Raw genomic sequence first — 18,870 nt, 5'->3', positions numbered from 1 at the left:
TTGTAGAGGTGCTGATAAAGGTCCGCATAATTGATCATCTTGATGGACACAATCTGATGAGGACCAGCCAGCACGGTTTCAGCAAAGGAAGATCTTGCTTGACGAACTTGCTGCACTTCTTCGAGGGAGTAAACAGACAGATAGACAAGGGTGATCCCATCGACATTGTATATCTGGATTTTCAGAAGGCATTCGGCAAGGTCCCGCATGAACGACTACTTCAAAAAATTGCAAACCATGGAATCAAGGATGATAGGATAGACTGGCGGACAGGAAACAGAGAGTGGGGTAAATGGACAATACTTGGACTGAAAAAGCGTCACGAGTGGAGTGCCACAGGGTTCGGTGCTTGGGCCCATGCTCTTCAACATATTTATAAACGACCTGGAAATTGGTATGACGAGTGAGGTGATTAAATTTGCAGACGATACAAAGTTATTCAGAGTAGTGAAGACACAGAAGGATTGCGAAGACCTGCAATGTGATATAAACGCACTCAAGATTAAGAAGGGGATCACAAACAGATCGGGAAGGCTATCATGCCACTGTACCAGGCCATGGTACACTCCCACCTGGAATACTGCGCCCAGCACTGGTCGCTGTACATGAAGATGGACATTGTACTACTCAAAAGGGTCCAGAGAAGAGCGACTAAAACGGTTAAAGGGCTGGAGGAGTTGCCGTACAGTGAGAGATTAGAGAAACTGGGACTCTTCTCCCTTGAAAAGAGGAGACTGAAAGGGGACATGATCGAAACATTCAAGATAATGAAGGGAATAGACTTAGTAGAAAAAGATAGGTTGTTCACCCTCTCCAAGATAGAAAGAACGAGAGGGCATTCTCTAAAGTTAAAAGGGGATAGATTTCATACAAATGTAAGAAAGTTCTTCTTCATCAAGAGAATGGTAGAAACCTGGAACGTTCTTCCAGAGGCTGTTATAGAGGAAAACACCCTCCAGGGATTCAAAACAAAGTTAGACAAGGTCCTGCTGAACCAGAATATACGCAGGTAAGGCTAGACTCAATTAGGCCACTGGCCTTTGACCTAAGGGCCACCGTGTGAGCAGACTGCTGGGCTTATGTTCTTATGAACTTATGTTCTTATGCACAAGCCTCAAAAACTTTAAAATCATAAGTGTTTGAGGCTTGTATGGTTAAGGTAGAGCTTATAAGAATAGGGCAGGGACGGGGAAAAATTTGTCCCCTGTCATTCTCTAAGCCTGACCCTCAGTGCCAGGCAAAATAGTGGAAACAGATATAAAAAATAAAATTGTGGAACATATAGACAAACATGATTTAATAAGCATGGATTCAGCCGAGGGAGGTCCTGCCTCACCAATCTGCTTGACTTCTTTGAAGGTGTGGATAAACACAAGTTGGTTGATGTAGTGTATCTAGATTTCCAGAAAGCTTTTGACAAAGTTCCTCATGAGAGGGTCCTGAGAAAATTAAAGAGAGTCATGGGAAAGGAGGCAATGTTCAATTGTGGATCAAGAATTGGTTATCAGACAGAAAACAAAGGGTAGGCTTAAATGGCTATTTTTCTCAATGGAGGAAGGTAAATTGAGGTGAGCCACAGGGATCTGTACTGGGACCGGTGCTATTTAACTTATTAATAAATGATCTGGAAATTGGAACTACAAGTGAGGTGATTAAATTTGCTGATGAGACTAAACTGTTCAAAGTTGTTATGACATATATGGACTATGAAAAACTGCAGGCAGACCTTAGGAAATTGGAAGATGAAATTTAATGTGGACAAATGCAAAGTGATACACATCGAGAAGAATAATCTAAAATCATGTTACCAGATGATAGGGTCTACCTTGGGGGTCAGCGCTCAAGAAAAAGATCTGGGTGTCATTGTGGACAATACGCTGAAACATTTCTCTCAATGTGTGGCGGCAGCCAAAAAAGCAAACAAGATGCTAGGAATTACTAGAAAAGGGATAGTAAACAAGACTAAAAATGCTATAATGGCTCTGTATTACTCAATGGTGTGACCTCACCTTAAGCATTGCGTTCAGTTCTGGTCTTGTCTCAAGAAAGAATTGGCGGCACTAGAAAAGGTTCAAAGAAGAGTGACCAAGATGATAAAGGGGATAGAACTCCTCTCGTATGAGGAAAGACTAAAGAGGTTAGGGCTCTTTCAGCATGGAAAAGACATTGTTGAAGGGAGATAGGATTGAAGTCTACAAAATCCCAAGTGGTGTACAACAGTTACAAGTGGATCGATTTTTTACTGCATCAAGATTTACAAAGATTAGGGGACACTCAAAGTTACAGAGTAATTAATACAGTACTTTTAAAACAAATAGGAGGAAATATTTTTTTCACACAGAGAATAGCTAAGCTCTGGAACGCATTGCCAGAGGTTATGAGTGGTTAATGCAGCTGGTTTAAAAAAAAGGGTTGGACAAGTTCCTGGAGGAAAAGTCCATAGTCTGCTGTTGAGACAGATATGGGGGAGTCACTGCTTGCCCTGGATTACATGGAATGCTGCTCTTATTTGGGTTTTTGCTAGGTACTTGTGACTTGGATTGGTCTCCGTGAAAACAGGATACTGGGCTAGATGGACTATTTGTCTGACCCAGTAAGGCTATTCTTATGTTAGCATACTTTCACTAAAACTGCTGTAGCTCGGAGATGAAAACAGATATCAACAAACAGAAAAAGGAGGTTACTCATGAGGTTTCAAGCTACTCAATGCTGTCTAGCACTTCTCAAAAACTTCCCACTGGTATGCAATTCAAACTGTCCTGGAACAATTTGAACAGACCTCATTCTTGTAAGTCCAAGATCCATATCCCCTCCTTTTCGCCCACCCCCCTCCCTCCACTTGCAAGCCCAGGATCCATGTTCTCTCAGCCCCTCCCTCTCCCCACCGCACACACATACATTTGCAAGTCCAGGATCCATGTCCCCTCCACTCTGCTCCCTTCCCCACTTGCAAAGTCGTCCCCCCCCCCACACACACACAAACTGTCTTAGCAAGAATACCGAGTGATAACTATCTGCCACATCAGGCTTCACCCAGGCAGAAGTTAAGCTCAATTAGGGAAAAGCTCCACAAAACTGAGCCCTAAGAGCCCTAACAACAACATCTGCTCAATCCAGGACAAACCCTGCAGGTCAAGTCTTAAGGTGGCTAGTTAAACATTCTGTTGCACTAGTCCAAGACCAGACACTATTCTGCAGGAGTAGAATAATCATACATTCCAGGCCTGTACCACTTCTTGTAATAGTGATGTTGTCACCGGAAAAACAACTTCTTTTATGTCTATCTTTGGATAGGATGGCTTAAATTCGTATTACTTGGCTGGTCTAGCAGGATAAAGATAGCATATTTTTACTTTTACTTTTCTTCTCTTACAGAGACAAAAAATTAAAAACTAGTCTGCGAGCATCAACCTTTAGCATAATCCAACCCCACCAACTCAGATACAAATCTGAAACAAAAGCTGAGGTAGTCATAAAAGAACCACTAGTAATTTACTGCACATGTAGACTAGGGCCGAGTATATGACAGCATGTGAATATTTTCAAATTAGGTTCACAAAATGGGGGTTATTGGGGTGGGACTACCAAGAAGGAACTATCCATATGGATTAAATTGTGCCCACAGGTGTCTCCAAAGTGGTTATCCATATGAGAATGATGATGGGATAATTTCTGTAAACAATTCAAGAAAAACATTTTTCAGAACTTTACCTGTTCATTTTTGAGTGCCTTTAACTTCTGTAGCTCTGCTTTGAGAGATACATTCTCTCTCTGAGATGCCTAAAAAACATTTATTATGTTATTAATACCCCTCCATTTGCTATGTTACTGTCTGTAATTTTTATGTAATGCTATTGTAATTGCTTTATTGTAGTACTGTTAACCGCTTAATACATTTGTCATAGCGGTATATCAAGGATAATAAATCCAATCTGCTCTAGAACCATCTTTTACAGAATGCAAAACATGTTTAAAAAACAAACCATATCCAACTCGGATTTTCCTATAAGAAGCAAAATACAATAAATCTTGTTAGAGAAATCAAAACAAACAATAGTATTCCAAAGAGAAAACAAATTGCAAATTCTTCACTAAATTACCAATTAAATTGTGTTACTACCATTTAACTTTTGTTACTTATTTTATACCCCATTTTTCTTACAATGTTTAGGTATGGTGCCCAAAGTGAGATAGAGGCAATCCATATGCCCTTGCCAGCCAGGTCTGAGAAAAATCTCCTTAGATTTGCCAAAAATGTTGCTCGTTTAATTAGCAGTGGTTGCTACAATGGCAGCCACTAACTCTCCTTTCTCCTGGCACCAAGTATGTTACTTTAATATCACACCCAAACCCAGGAGCCAACTTGAGTGTCTTATACTTTAATGTTTGTACCTTGGGGCCAGCATTATGAATCTGGTAGAAATAAGAAGAGAGCAACCAAAAGAAAACCCAACAGATCCGCAGTCAAAGTGGTGAAACCAAGCACAAAAAAGGAGGGGGGGTGAAGACTGTGGAAAAAATGTATGTGAAGCAAGCTTTTATTCAGTTAATACTAAAGAATGACACGGGGACAAATTTTTCCCCGTCCCCGCAAGAAGGAAAAATTATGTTCTTACCTGTTAATTTTCTTTCCTTTAGTCACGGCAGATGAATCCAGAGACTAGTGGGATTACGTCCATCAACCAGCAGGTAGAGATAAAGAGAACTGAGTTGTCCTTAGCCTTCTTGGATGCACAGCCTCCTGGCCAACCAGTATAGATCATCTCAGAGCATCCAAAAACAAAACTCAACCATAAGAAACTCCTTTCCCACACATATGAAACACAAAAAAACAATACTCAAAGAACCCAAAAGGCAACTCCAGCACAAAAAACAGTGCTAAACCATGCGCAGAGCCACGAATACCGAAACAGGGCAGGGCTCTGGATTCATCTGCTGTGACTAAAGGAAAGAAAATTAACAGGTAAGAACATAATCTTTCCTTCCTTGTCATCAACAGCAGATGAATCCAGAGACTAGTGGGATGTAGCAAAGCAGTCCTAACGTAGGGAGGGAAACAAACATCACCGCAACACTGCCAACCTACCAACTGTCATGGCAAAAGAAGCTCCACACCCAGACCATCACTGTGTATATACAGAGAACCAAGAAATGGAGAAAACCGCCCCTCCAATGCCCAATCTGCAGCAGAAGATCAAGGAAAGGAAAGAGTGAAGAAACCCCACAAGCAGTCAGGGGTTAAGCTCAGAATATATGTGAGCAGGAGCAAACAGGAGCTAATAGCACAATGCTGAGGAAACCACAGCTGCCGAGACCCACTATGAACAGAAGGAGTGTAGAGTACCAAACTGAGGTGACACTTAAGGACTCCCAAACAACTACGGATGAATGAATCCGCTATGCCCGCAAGGCCCCGAGTCCACTAGAAAGCCATGACATTCATGAAAAAGCTCACTGAAACAGACCCCTGTCCCCTTGCAAGGGTGTAGAGCATGGAGTGTGGAAACACAAAGAGAGAAGGGTCACAACCCAAAGTAGAGCCATCTCAAAGTAGTAAACCAAGAGCCCTCCAAAAAGAGTCAAACTGCGGAACCATGAAAGAAGAAATCCTCACCAAAGAGAGGAAAGGACTCGCACACCCACACATAGAAAGCTACAGAAGAGGCATATTTTCCCTTCTCTGCTTACACAGAGTCAAGGATCTCTGCTTCATCCCAACCTGCAGTCTCTACACCTGACAGCCTGGTACCTCTCAACATAACCCCTCTTCAGTTTTCTCAATTTGTAAGAGACGTTTTAGAAGCTTCTAGAAAACTTACCACTAGACAATGCTATCACCAAAAATGGACTAGATTTTCTACATGGTGTTTTTCCCATCATAAGGAGCCTCAGCATTCCTCCTTATCTTCTGTTTTGGACTATCTTTTGCACTTATCCAATTCTGGCTTCAAGTCTACTTCTATACGAGTCCATCTCAGTGCAATTGCGGCTTTTCATCAGCCTATTGAAGGGAAACCCCTCTCTGCTCATCCAGTGGTTTCCAGATTCATGAAAGAACTATTCAATGTCAAACCTCCTCTCAAACCGCATCCTATAGTTTGAGACCTCAATGTTGTCCTTAATCAACTCATGAAGCCTCCCTTTGAACCAATTGATAAGGCTCATCTGAAATATCTCACTTGGAAAGTGGTGTTTCTCATTGCCCTCACTTCTGCTCGACGAGTCAGTGAGCTGCAAGCTTTGGTTACTGACCCACCATTCACTGTGTTCCATCATGACAAAGTGGTTCTTTGTACTCATCCTAAATTCCTACCTAAAGTGGTCTCAGAATTTCATCTCAACCAATCCATCGTACTTCCAAAGCTTCATTCTCACCCTGGAGAATCAGCTCTTCATACTCTGGGCCAGGGGTCTCAAAGTCCCTCCTTGAGGGCTGCAATCCAGTCGGGTTTTCAAGATTTCACCAATGAATATGCATGAGATCTATATTCATGCACTGCTTTCAATGCATATTCATTGGGGAAATCCTGAAAACCCGACTGGATTGCGGCCCTCAAGGAGGGATTTGAGATCCCTGCTCTGGACTATAAACGTGCTTTGGCCTTCTACTTGGAAAGCGCAAAACCACACAGAACTACTCCTCAACTTTTTGTCTCCTTCCATCCAAATAAGTTGGGACATCCTATTTCTAAGCGTACCATCTCCAACTGGATGGAGGCTTGTATCTCTTTCTGCTATGCCCAGGCTGGATTACCCCTTCACAGCCCATAAAGTCAGAGCTATGGCAGCTTCAGTAGCTTTCCTCAGATCTACACCTATTGAGGAAATTTGCAAGGCTGCTACTTGGTCTTCGGTTCATACCTTCACTTCTCATTATTGTCTGGATACTTTCTCCAGACGGGATGGACAGTTTGACCAAACAGCATTACAAAATTTATTCTCCTAAATTGCCAACACTCCCACCATCCCATTCTGGTTAGCTTGGAGGTCACCCATATGGGAGAATACCTGCCTGCTTGTCCTGGGATAAAGCACAGTTACTTACCGTAACAGGTGTTATCCAGGGACAGCAGGCAGCTATTCTCACAACCCACCCACCTCCCCTGGTTGGCTTCTCTGCTAGCTATCTGAACTGTGGAGACACGCCCTGTGCTGGGCGGGAAGGCACTCGCGCTCGACTCGAAACTTCGAGTTTCTTCAAGCAAGTCTGCTTGTGAGGCGTCCGCATCCGGGCTCCGTGGATGACGTCACCCATATGTGAGAATACCTGCCTGCTTGTCCTGGGATAAGCAATGGTTCTCTTGGTGACAGGAACTCTAAGTTTGTTAGGGTTGAAGGACACAAAGAGCTGAATGGTAGTTCTATTAGGCTCGGTGAGATCTAAGTAGTAAGCAAGAGCATATTTACAGTGCAAGGTGTGGAGTATTGCTTCTCCAACGTGAGAATGCATTCTTGTAAAGAAGCCTGGAAGGACTATAGGTGAAATTCAGAGATGACTTTCAGGAGGAATTTCAGATGTGCTCGGAGTACAACCCTATCATGGTAGAATCTTGTATAGTGTGGATCTGATACTAGTGCCCAAAGTTCAGACCCAGCATGCAGGCTTAATGGCTATGAGAAATATCATTTTCCAAGTAAGATGCCTGAGGGAACAAGTTGAGAGTGGTTGAAAAGGAGACTTCATCAGTATGGAAAGAACACTGAGGTCCCATGCAATTGCAGGAGGTTTGAGAGGAGGCTTGGTATGGTAAATGCCTTTCATGAATCTGGAGACCAAGGGATTCACAGTTCACAGACAATGGTTTCTTTTCCAACAGGAAATGATAAGAACTAAGATGAACTCTTACTGAAATAGATTTTAACCCAGAATAGAAAAGGTGAAGGAGAAAATCCAGAATAAACGGCAGAGGACAAGTGATAGGGGCGAGTGAGTGGAGATTTGAAACAATATCACTGTGTGGAAGGTTTTCTGGAAGCATCAATGATAGCTGACACCGGTGCAGATAAAGTGAAAACTTCTAGTCACTTGGAGAGAGATACCTGTGAGGACATAAGCCAGTGTACTAGCTTCCATCAGCCAGTGATCAATCATCAGTTTAAATAGTCCCCCATTCCACAAGGGGGGTGCAGATCAGTCTAGTGTCATTATCCAATATTAGCAAGGCAACAATCTAGTCTTTGCTTCATACCTTCTCTAAATATTACAGAGTTGACATAGCTGCTTTGTATGATGCTACCCTTGGACCATCTTTTCTCAGAGTAGTGGTTGCTGCTTCCAACTCCTCTTAAGGATTGCTTTTTAACGTCCTGCTCTTCTGGAATAGTCTGAGGACACTAAGGAAGGAGAAAGTAGGTCTCATCTGATAACCTCCTTTCCTTTATTCCTACAGACTATTTCAGAATGCCACCCTTTATGAAGAGTCATCCGGATTGTTTCTTCCATTGCCTTTCTTTCTTCACCATTTGGATTCTCTTTGCAGAGGTTCATGCTTTTTGTTTAATTTCAGCAGTTCTAGTTCTTCTAAATTCTGCAAAGAAAGATGGAGGTTATTCTTCTCACTTGTTTTCTTCATTTCACTGCTTGCTTTAAAAAAATACTCAACTGTAGAAGCTGTATACAGGTCTTATACAGCATATAACAATTCTAAGCTCTCCAGATCTACATGCTGGTCCATGGCCATAACACCCACTTTTCTGAAATAGTCTGAAGGACTAAAGAAAAGAAAATCATCATCAGGTAAGACCTAATTTCTCAACAACTGCTACTTGATTAGTACAGTTCAGTGTACTGGCATCTGTGTATAGCTTTGTATCCATTTGTATACTGACAACTTTGTATAGCTATCCATTTGTACTTTATTCCAAAAATAAAAATTACAATTGACTAGCTCTGTTTGAAGGGCAGAGCAAGTTATTAAACAATAAGCTTGTGTGTTATGATTTTTAAAAATTCATGATAAAAAAACAAGTCAACAGTAAAACAGAAACAGTAAAAAAAAAAAAAAAATCATCATGATTTTGCAAAGGACAGTTCACCGCACCTTGAGTTCTTCTTCACTGTTTGTTAAATGAGCATGTTCCTTTGCTAAGGAATCCTCCGTCTGTTTTATCTGTTTGCCTTTCTCTGCAATGCTTCAAAAATAATGAAACAATCATTGCTTATAATATACATTTTCAAAATGAAACAAATCTGATTCCTCAGACAACAGTTCAAGCATAAACCAATTAAAAGCTTGGAAAGATCAAACCCTCATCTTTAAGTAAACCAGTATAAAAACAAAGGTAGCTTACGCTTTTTGGAGTTCTTCCACAAGAACTGATGTAGAGGCCTAAAAAAGAGAGAACATTCTCAGGAGAATGTGAAGAGATATTGTTAAGAATATTTTGATTTTCAACTTTAATAATAGTCACTTTCTCTTAGTGAAATTTTGTTAAAAAAAAATCAAGTGAATAAATAAAAACATATTAAATAACCTTAGGGGAAAAAGTAAAAAATTATTAGCACTTTTCAATGGAGCCCTATGGAAAGCCTCAGCATCATCAGCTTGAGGTCACTTTCAATGTATCAAATTCCACTTTGGATTCTTCTTAAATTTTATCATGTCTATGGACATAAGAACTGAACCACTGCAAATGTGATTCCATAAGTGTTAAAAAGTACTAAACAAAATGAACTAGTTATCCATCAAAATATACAATAAAAACTATCCAAGGAAAATAATTTAGCAGCCCTGAAAGCTGCATGTTAAAACGTTTGTTAGTCTCATCTGTACTCAACAAGTGCAGAGTTATTTTTAAGACTAAAATCCTATGGTAAACTGGTACATATACAAAAAAATAACTTGACAGTACAACAAAATGAAAGACTGGAATGACTTTTATGCATTTCAATTTTTGGCTATATGTTTTATGGTTCCCTTTCTGTATTGGGTGAGGATATCCACTTAGAGGGGATATGATAGAGACTTTCAAGATCATGAAGGGCACAGAGAAAGTGGAGAGGGACAGATTCGTCAAACTTTCAAAGACTACAAGAACGAGAGGGCATTCGGAAAAATTAAAAGGGGACAGATTCAAAACCAATGCTAGGAAGTTCTTCTTCACCCAGAGGGTGGTGGACACCTAGAATGCGCTTCCAGAGGGCGTGATCGGACAGAGTACGGTTTTGGGGTTCAAGAAGGGATTGGATGATTTCCTGAAGAAAAAGGGGATAGAAGGGTATAGATAGAGGATTACTATACAGGTCCTGGACCTGATGGGCCGCCGCGTGAGCGGACTGCTGGGAATGATTGACCTCTGGTCTGACCCAGCAGAGGCATTACTTATGTTCTCAATATGTGATCGAGGTGAAGGATTCAGCTAGCATGTAGTGCAAGGGTGCTCAATGTCAGTCCTAAAGGGCTACAACTCCAGTCAAGTTCTCAGGATTTCCACAGTGAAAATGAATGAGATTTGCATACAATGGAGGTAATACATGCAAATACATCTCATGCATATTCATTGGGGAAAATATTGAAAACCTGACTAGCAGCCTCTTTTACAAGCCGCGCTAGCAGCTGCTGTGCGGCAAAAGCCCCGAAGCCCTTTAAACAAGCCTCATTGTAAAGGTCAAAATTGGGGAGGCTTAAACAGTCCTGTGCCCATCCACCCACTAAATAACTATAACAAGCTTCAGCTTGTAGCGATTCCAACAAAAGCAAGTCAATAAACAATCTAAATGGTGGCAATCTTCAACAATTTTATGGGAATGGTTTGCAAGACGTATAACCAGCGCAGGAAAATCACCATGCAGCCCCAGAAGCATCAAAGGCAAGTCATCTCAGGCCTCAAGTTGGGTCTTTGTATCCATAAGGAGTCTAGGAATATTAGCAGAATATAGCTGGAGCGTATTAACCAAGAGATATATGCCCAGGTACTGAAAGGAATCCGATGCCCAGCGTAACAGAAAGGAGTCACCCCACTGAGTGTTTAAGTCCTCTGTGGAAGGCAAAGCCTCTGATTTACAAAGGTTTAAATGAAACCCCGCAAAATCACTGTACTCCACATCTAGGCTCTGCAATATGAGCCAAAAGATCATCCGCAAAGGTGGCCAATTTAAAGCATTGGTCTCCAGTTTTTATACCTTTCACATCAGGATTTGCATGGACATCCCAGATGAGAGGATCTAAAGACAAAATAAACAACAAATGTGAAAGGGGGCATCCCTGCCTAGTGCCCTTATGGATCTCAAAGAGCAAGGATCTACAAGCATTAACCCAAAGCAGTGCTTGCCGAGAAGCATAAAGATGGCTGACCCGAAATATCCCTCAGAGCCACAGTGGTTCAGAGTAGCAAACAAGTAATCCCATCGAATCCGTCACATGCCTTCTCAGCATTGAAACTGATAAGCAGGGAAGGAAAGCCGACCTTAGTGCAGTATTCAAGAGAAGTCAAAATTTTCCTCAGATTTTATGCCTCTGAGCAGCCATGGACAAAATCCACTTGAGATTCATGGATAATTTGCAGAAAAACCCCTGCCAAATGATTGGCCAAAATTTTAGCTAAACGTTTCATTTCAAAATTAAGCAAAGAGATGGGCCGATAAGATTCCGAATGGGTAGGTTCCTTCCCCAGTTTCGGGAGAATAATTATCTGAGCCATATTTAGATGTCACTATACGGACCATTAGGTAAAGCAAAATTCAAGAGTGTGCCATGAAAAGAGAAGAGGTACCTGCCTCATTTTAATGCTCTCTTGGTACCAATTCCACCCTCTAATTTACCTTATAAAGATATAGTCTAAAGAACTTAGTAGTTAAAAGTTGTTGTTGTTTTTATGTAGATGTTAGTTAATGAAATAATTTTCAAATGAATTACATGACAAATGAAAACTGCCTATATAGATCTTTTGGGAAAAAGCTTTTATTGACTAATTAAGCTAGAGAATACTGCTCAGGAATAAGCAATTAAGATTTTTACTTTGGTTTCTCAGTGGCATGGTTAACATTACAATTTATAAAAATGTAAAGTAGAATAGAGAATAATACCTGGGTTGTCAACTGTTTGTGACAATTTTGTATCTCAACTTTCATTAGCTCATTCTGCTCCAACAGTTCCTTCAGAGTGTAAAAGCAGCAGCAAAGAAAAAAAAAGATGAAGTGAAATAAGTAACATAATTCACAAAAATGTTCCTTAGCAAGATGAAATTCAACCCTTCAGGCTTCTTGAGAAATAGTCTATTTATCATGCAGCTCCCTCAGAAGTTCAGGGAAATACAAAACATCAGGAATTTTCTCCGATTCTGAAGCAACCCTTAGCTTGCGAATCACCTACTTGTGTGACTGAATACATCCAGCTTATCAACAAAGAAAGCAGATATTCTCCACAGATGGCAGGGTTCAATCACACATACACAATCACATCTACTTCACTAACAACACTATCTTGGTGTCCTCAGGTAATACCCACTTGTGGCTGATTATTCCTGTTGTCATTGCAGAATATCTGCTATCCATAAGGAGCTTTGACTTAAGATTTTGCATATTGAACACATTTTTACAAAAAACATTAAGTTCAAAAACAACTGCTTACAAAGATAATAGAAAACTGACCATTAGAAAATGGACTGAAAAATATCACTCCACTCACTAAAAATATGTGCTTGTTGGACACGTAATATCAAAGCAGAAGGGCAGTACCTGCATCTGAATTTTGAGTGAATCTTCAGTCACCCTTGTTTGTTGATCTTCCATTATTCTTTGTTCCAGCTGCTGCTTAGATACAACTGTGTCAGTCAGTTTACTGTGTAGACTCTTGATTTCATTCTCTTTGGACAGTGACTTAGCCTGTATGTCTGCAGTGCAGATAAATGATCTTTTAAAACATTTAAAAATGGTTGCCCTTAATTCTTGTTGCACTAAAGTGAGCATTCACTACCATAAATTATTTTTACACATTACCCATAGTTTATATTCCACCTACACCAAATTTTCATTCAAGATGGACTATAAAAATCAAAGAGCCAGTAAAAAAAAAAAATTAGAAAACAAGAACTATAAATTTGAACAAATAACCAAATACATTTGGATAGAATACTTGTAATACTTAACAGAAATAACAAAGTTGTTATAAAAATTACAAGACCTTAAGATTGTAATTAGTAATAAAATACTTTTTAAATAAAATAGTTAAACACTTTTGCGAAAAGCAGTGAAATATTCCAAAATTTAGCAGCCTCATATGAAAACATTGAAGAAAAAACTTTTAAACCTTAAGCTCTTATAAGACAGAAGGGAAATTTTTTAAAAAAAACTGAGTTCTATACTTAAAGATTGAAAAATTGTCAATTAAATACATGTCAATTGGAGCCATTCCATGAATAATTTTGACTACTAAACAGTATAATTTTAAAAAGATCAGTATCTTTGGGTAGCCATGTTGTAATTAAACAAAAGGGGTAATTCTATCAAATTTCTTAAGAGAACATATCAACTGAACTGATGTACAGTAGACTCTCAGATAACCGGCACCCAAGGGGATTAATAGATGCCAGATAAATGTAGTTTCTGGTTGCTTGAGAATTACTATAAAAATAGGCCTAACTTATACTATACCCCATATTATGCTGTAACATAAACAGTTCCAGATAAACTACCAGACGTGGTAGGCAAAGCATGGACGTACTTGATTTTATTTTCATTTTTATTTAAAGTATTACAGTATTTCTTAGAATTTTTTTTCTGCTTGTGAGTTCTGGTTAATTGAGTTCTGGTTAACAGAGAGTCTACTGTATTTTGTATGGTTTATAACTTTCTTGTCAGAACCTTAGAGCACCCTAGATAAACAATATTACAATAATCTAACTTGGACAAAATCAAGGTCTGCACTCCAAATCTGAATCTGTCCCGAGTTAGATATTTCTGAATTTGTTATAGCTTAGGCATCAACAAAAACAACTTCTGACGAGAGGGTTTATATGTTTATTATTGTTAAATTCCAATGTAGAACTATGCCAAGGATCTTCAAAGACAACTCCAATCTGTAAAACAGATTATTCACTTCAAAAGAATGATCCTGATAAGCTTCTGCTTTCGATCCGATCAAAAGTAATTTCATTTTTTTCACTACCACCCCCTCCCCCTTCCCTCACCGGGATGGCCACTGCCTTGATCTTGTCTTTTTCTCCAACTGCTCTCTCTTTCTCTAATTTCTCTACCTCACTGCTCTCCATCTCTGATCATCATCTGATAACCTTCACAATTACTCATCCTCCCCTTCAGCCATGCTCAGTCACCCCCAACAGGTTTTGAAATCTTCAAGCCCTTGATCCTTCCATGCTCTCAATCACTGTTTCACCTCTCCTTGCCTCCACTATGTTATCCAAGTCTGCCCACGAAGCTATCTCACCGTATAACTCTATTCTTTCCTCTGCTCTGGACATCCTTGCTCCCCCTGTTCCTTACTTTGTTAGGCTCTGCTTGGCTTGGCTCACTCCCAGTATCCGCTACTTATGTTCCTGTACCCGCTGTGCCATGCACCTTTGGCTCAAATCTCGCACACATGCTAACTTTCTTCACTTTATGCTGACCTCCTTTAATTTTGCACTTACACAGGTCAAGCAAGACTACATCCAACTAATTAACTCCCTTTCTTCCAACCCCCATTGTCTCTCTGCCACACTGAACTCCCTCCTCAAAGTGTCCCCACTTCCAAATCACGCCTTCAGCTAATTACTTCCATGACAAGGTCCACAAGAGCGCCCTTGAATTCACTACAAAGTCACATCCTTCTCCCCTACCCATCATCCACTCTGCTGAACTTCAAACTCGCACTGCCCCTTCATCCTTCACCCCAAACAACTCAGGAAGCTCCTCTTGCCTAGTCCCAGCCTCTCAATACTCCATCAACTACTGCTGACTTTTCTTCCCTCTCTGACTTCAAACATGCAGTGATTAAGCTGCTTCTCAAAAAACCCTCACTGGACCCCACCTGTCTGTTCAACTATCGCCCTGTCTCCCTTCTTCCGTTCCTATCCAAACTACTCGAGCGTGCTGTTCTCTGGCGCTGCCTGGATTTCCTTTCAACTAAACAGATTCTTGATCCTCTACAATCTAGCTTTTGCCCCCAACACTCTACAGAGACTGCCCTCACCAATGTCTACTGTGACTATGGCCAGATCTAAGGGCCTTTACTCTATCTTCATCCTTCTTGACCTGTCTGCTGCCTTTGATACTGTTAATGACAGCTTCCTCCTTGATACACTGTCCTTGCTTGGATTCCACAATCTGTCCTCTCCTAGATTGCCTCCTACCTCTCCCAACACACCTTTAGTGTATGTGTTTGTGGGTCCACTTCTGCTGCTACCCCGCTAGCAGTTGGCATTCCCCAAGGTTCTGTCTTAGGACCTCTTCTTTTCCAAGTTTATTATTCATTTGATATACCATCTATCAGTGATTTATCTAGACAATTTACAGTCATTTAAGAAATAAAAACATATATAAAAATAAAAAATATACAGGTAAATAAATTTTACAAGGGGGGTGTCAGAACCAATAAGATTGACTGGATAGGAGAAGGGAGACATTAGGAAGTGAAAAATACATTGAGATAAAAAAAAAAGAAAAAACTGTTGAACAGGGCAAGGGCAGTAGTACACGAGGGTGGGGTTCGCATCAAAAGAAGCGTTTGGTGGTGAGCCTGGTGAGAAATTTTGAGCAGCGAGAAAGAGGCTCAAGTATTAAGTATTAAAGGCGTCCTTGAACAGGAAGGTTTTGATTTTGGACCGAAATTGTTTTTGTAAGTGCTCTTGTTTGATAAAAAGGGGAAGAGAATTCCAGAGTGAAGGCACCATCATGGAAAATATTGCTTTCCTGGTGGAATCTCAGAAAATCTCACGTGTGGAAGGGACCACCAATAGATCTTGATTATTAGAACGTAGTGTCCGAGTTATAGTATAGGGGATCAGATGTTTGTCAATAAAGGATGGGATGTTGGAGTGTTTTCTTTTCTAAGTGAGAAGTAGAATCTTGAATGTGATGTGGTGGGGGATGGGATGCCAGCATGCATCACGCAGTAGAGGAATCACATGGTCAAATTTTTTTGTATGGTATATGAGTTTAACTGCTGTATTTTGCAGAATTTGTAATCTTCGGATTTCTTTCTGAGTAATGCCCTGATACAGTGAATTGCAATGGTCAATGTGCGATATTACTAAGGAATGAATGAGAATGTTTAATAAAGGGCGGTCTAGCGGTCTAGTAATGATGTGATTGACCATATCAGTTTTAATTTATAGAAACATTTCCTGACAACTGAGCTGATTTGCTCATGATAGTTTAGATTTGATCCAAAATTATCCCTAATATTTTGACCTTTGTATCTATCTGAATCAGTGTGGAATCTATACAGATAGATAAGGATAGAACATTCTTATCTGAGGCTGAGAACAGTATGCATATTGTTTTATTAACATTTAGTGCAAGCATGTTTTGATAAAGTCATGTGCTGATTTGGATCAGTTTGGTATTGATTTCTAGGATCTCTGATTTGTTATTTGTGTTGAGGGGGTGGAGTAGTTGAATATCATCTGCGTAAGCAAATGTGGTGAATCCTATTGATTGAGCAAGTATGAGCAGAGGTGCTAAGAAAATATTGAACAGAAGTGGTGAAAGAATGGAGCCTTAAGAGACACTGTATGTTTGAGAAATGTTTGTCGATGTAGTGTTATTGAAGCTTACTTTGTATTCTCGATCCTGAAAGTAAGAAGGAAACCAATTTAAAGCTGTGCTTGCGATGCCAGTAGAATGGAGTATGTTTAAGAGGAGGTTGTGATCTACTGTGGCAAAGGCAGCTGTGAGACCTAGAGATTAATAATACTGATTTCCTATGGTCCCTGAAATAATGGATGGCAGTCCAGTCAACGAGAGTTCTGTGGAATGATGTTGGTGAAAGTCAGTTTGGTTCAGGTGGAAGGCATTAGTTTTTTCAAGAAAGGAAGAAGTCCGATTGAATACCAGTTTTCTTAAATTTTAGACACAAATGGGCGATTGGCGATAGTTTGAACATTGATCTTCTGGTAAGTTTATAGTTTTGAGCTTAGGGATGACAGTGCCAGTGTCCATAATTTTGGAATAGTTCCAGTTTGAAAGCTTTTATTAATCATTTCGTGGATAAAAGGGCCAAATATCGCAAAATGTTTTTTAAGAGTGAAAGGAGAGATGGAATCCGAAGGGTTATTTGAGATATTCATAGTTTTTATGGTTCGATAAATATCTTCGAACGATGGAGTGTGAAAATCAGTTAAGGAGCTGAAAGGAATATGGTTTGCTACAACAGAGGGGGGGGGGATAGGTGAAGATGGAGGTTGACATTGTTTGAGAGTGCTACGGACTAGTATGATTTTATTGTTAAAGAATGATGCTAAATCCTGGGCCAATGGTTTGTCTAATTGGGAGGAGCCCCTTCTAGGCTGTGATGTTAGTGATTGGACAATTGAATAGAGAACATAAGAATTGCGAGCGTTAGAGATACGTTTAGAATAATAAGATTTTTTTTGCCCTTTGAATAGAGAGTTTGTATTGAGTGGCTTTTTCTGGGTAGAGATTTAAGTCAGAGATAGAGTGGTGTCATCTCCAGCAGCGTTAGAGATTGTAATTAACTGCGGAGGAGGGCTAATTCTCTACACCTCCTTCCTTGGTGCCTTGAACTCCTCCCATGGCTTCTAGTATCACCTATATGCTAATGACTCTCAGATCTACCTCTCTAACCCAAAATTTCACCTAAAGTCCAAGGAAAAGTCTGTCTGTTTGGCTGACCTTGCTGCCTGGATGTCCTGTCGTCATTTGAAACTAATTCAAAGACTGAGCTGCTCCTCTTTCCTCCTAAAATCTCTGTTCCTCTTCCTCCATTCTCCATCTCTGTAAATAATAATCATCATTCCAATCTCCTTTGCTTGCAATCTTGGAGTTGTCTTCAATTCCAACTTCTCATTTTCTATGCACATTCAACAAACTGCTAAGGCTTGTCGCTTCTATCGCTACAACATCACCAAAATTTGCCCCTTCCTCTCTGAGCACACTACCTGGACCCTTGTCCACACTCTTGTATCTCATGCTTAGATTACTGCAATCTACTTCTAACTCATCTCCCGCAGTGCCAATTCTCCCCCCTGCAATCTGTGCAAAACTCTGCTGTACAACTCATCTACCAACTTCACTACACTCATGTCACCCCTCTCCTTAAATCACTTAACTGGCTCCCTACACTGGCACATACAGTTCAAGCTCCTACTGCTGACCTACAAGTGTTCATTCTGCTGCCCCTCAATATCTCTTTTCTCTCTCCTTATACACCTCCCAGAGAACTCCGTTCCTCAGATAAGCTGCTCTTAGCTGTACCCTTCTCCTCCACTGCCAAATCCAGACTTCATTCCTTTCATCTAGCTGTAACCTATGCCTGAAATAAATTCCATGAGTTTGTCTGCCAAGCCCCCTTTCCTTGTTTAAAAACAGACTGAAAACCCACCTTTTTGATTTAGCCATCAATCCATAATCCTACTCATTGCCCACCAATCCATACAGCAGATTAACCACTCCCCTTAACTGCATCCATGACATCCTGCTTGTCTATCTTGTCTATTTAGATTGTAAGCTCTTTTGAGCAGGGATTGTTTTCTTTGTGACTTTGTATTGCGCTGCGTATGTCTGGTAGCACTATAGAAATAATTAATAATAGTAGTGAAGCCTTGTGGCAAGGAGTTGAGAAGCATAACAGGCTTTATCCTCACTATCTCAAGAAGACATCGAATGCTTGGTTGGAACCTCACTGATAGATGGCTACACCAAAATGTATACGTATAACTATGTACGTGTTTAACCATGTTAAAGTTTTGTTA

The 18,870-nt window shown here is 40.3% G+C and overlaps 1 protein-coding gene across 2 annotated transcripts in view; it reads right to left on the bottom strand.

Annotated features, from left to right (window-relative positions):
* The window catches only part of KTN1 (kinectin 1), a 270,856-nt gene that overhangs the window by 158,457 nt on the left and 93,529 nt on the right, over positions 1-18,870 (bottom strand). For both annotated transcript variants that reach the window (XM_033950824.1, XM_033950825.1), the window contains exons 11-15: positions 12,677-12,831; positions 12,026-12,094; positions 9,292-9,329; positions 9,042-9,132; positions 3,712-3,780 (exon numbers count right to left, since the gene is read on the bottom strand). In XM_033950824.1, coding sequence (XP_033806715.1) covers positions 3,712-3,780; positions 9,042-9,132; positions 9,292-9,329; positions 12,026-12,094; positions 12,677-12,831 — 422 coding nt within the window. The remainder of the gene's footprint in view (positions 1-3,711; positions 3,781-9,041; positions 9,133-9,291; positions 9,330-12,025; positions 12,095-12,676; positions 12,832-18,870) is intronic.

Source organism: Geotrypetes seraphini, chromosome 7, assembly GCF_902459505.1.
Source record: "Geotrypetes seraphini chromosome 7, aGeoSer1.1, whole genome shotgun sequence".
Taxonomy (NCBI): Eukaryota; Metazoa; Chordata; class Amphibia; order Gymnophiona; family Dermophiidae; genus Geotrypetes; species Geotrypetes seraphini.
This window is presented reverse-complemented; position numbering and strand designations above follow the sequence as displayed.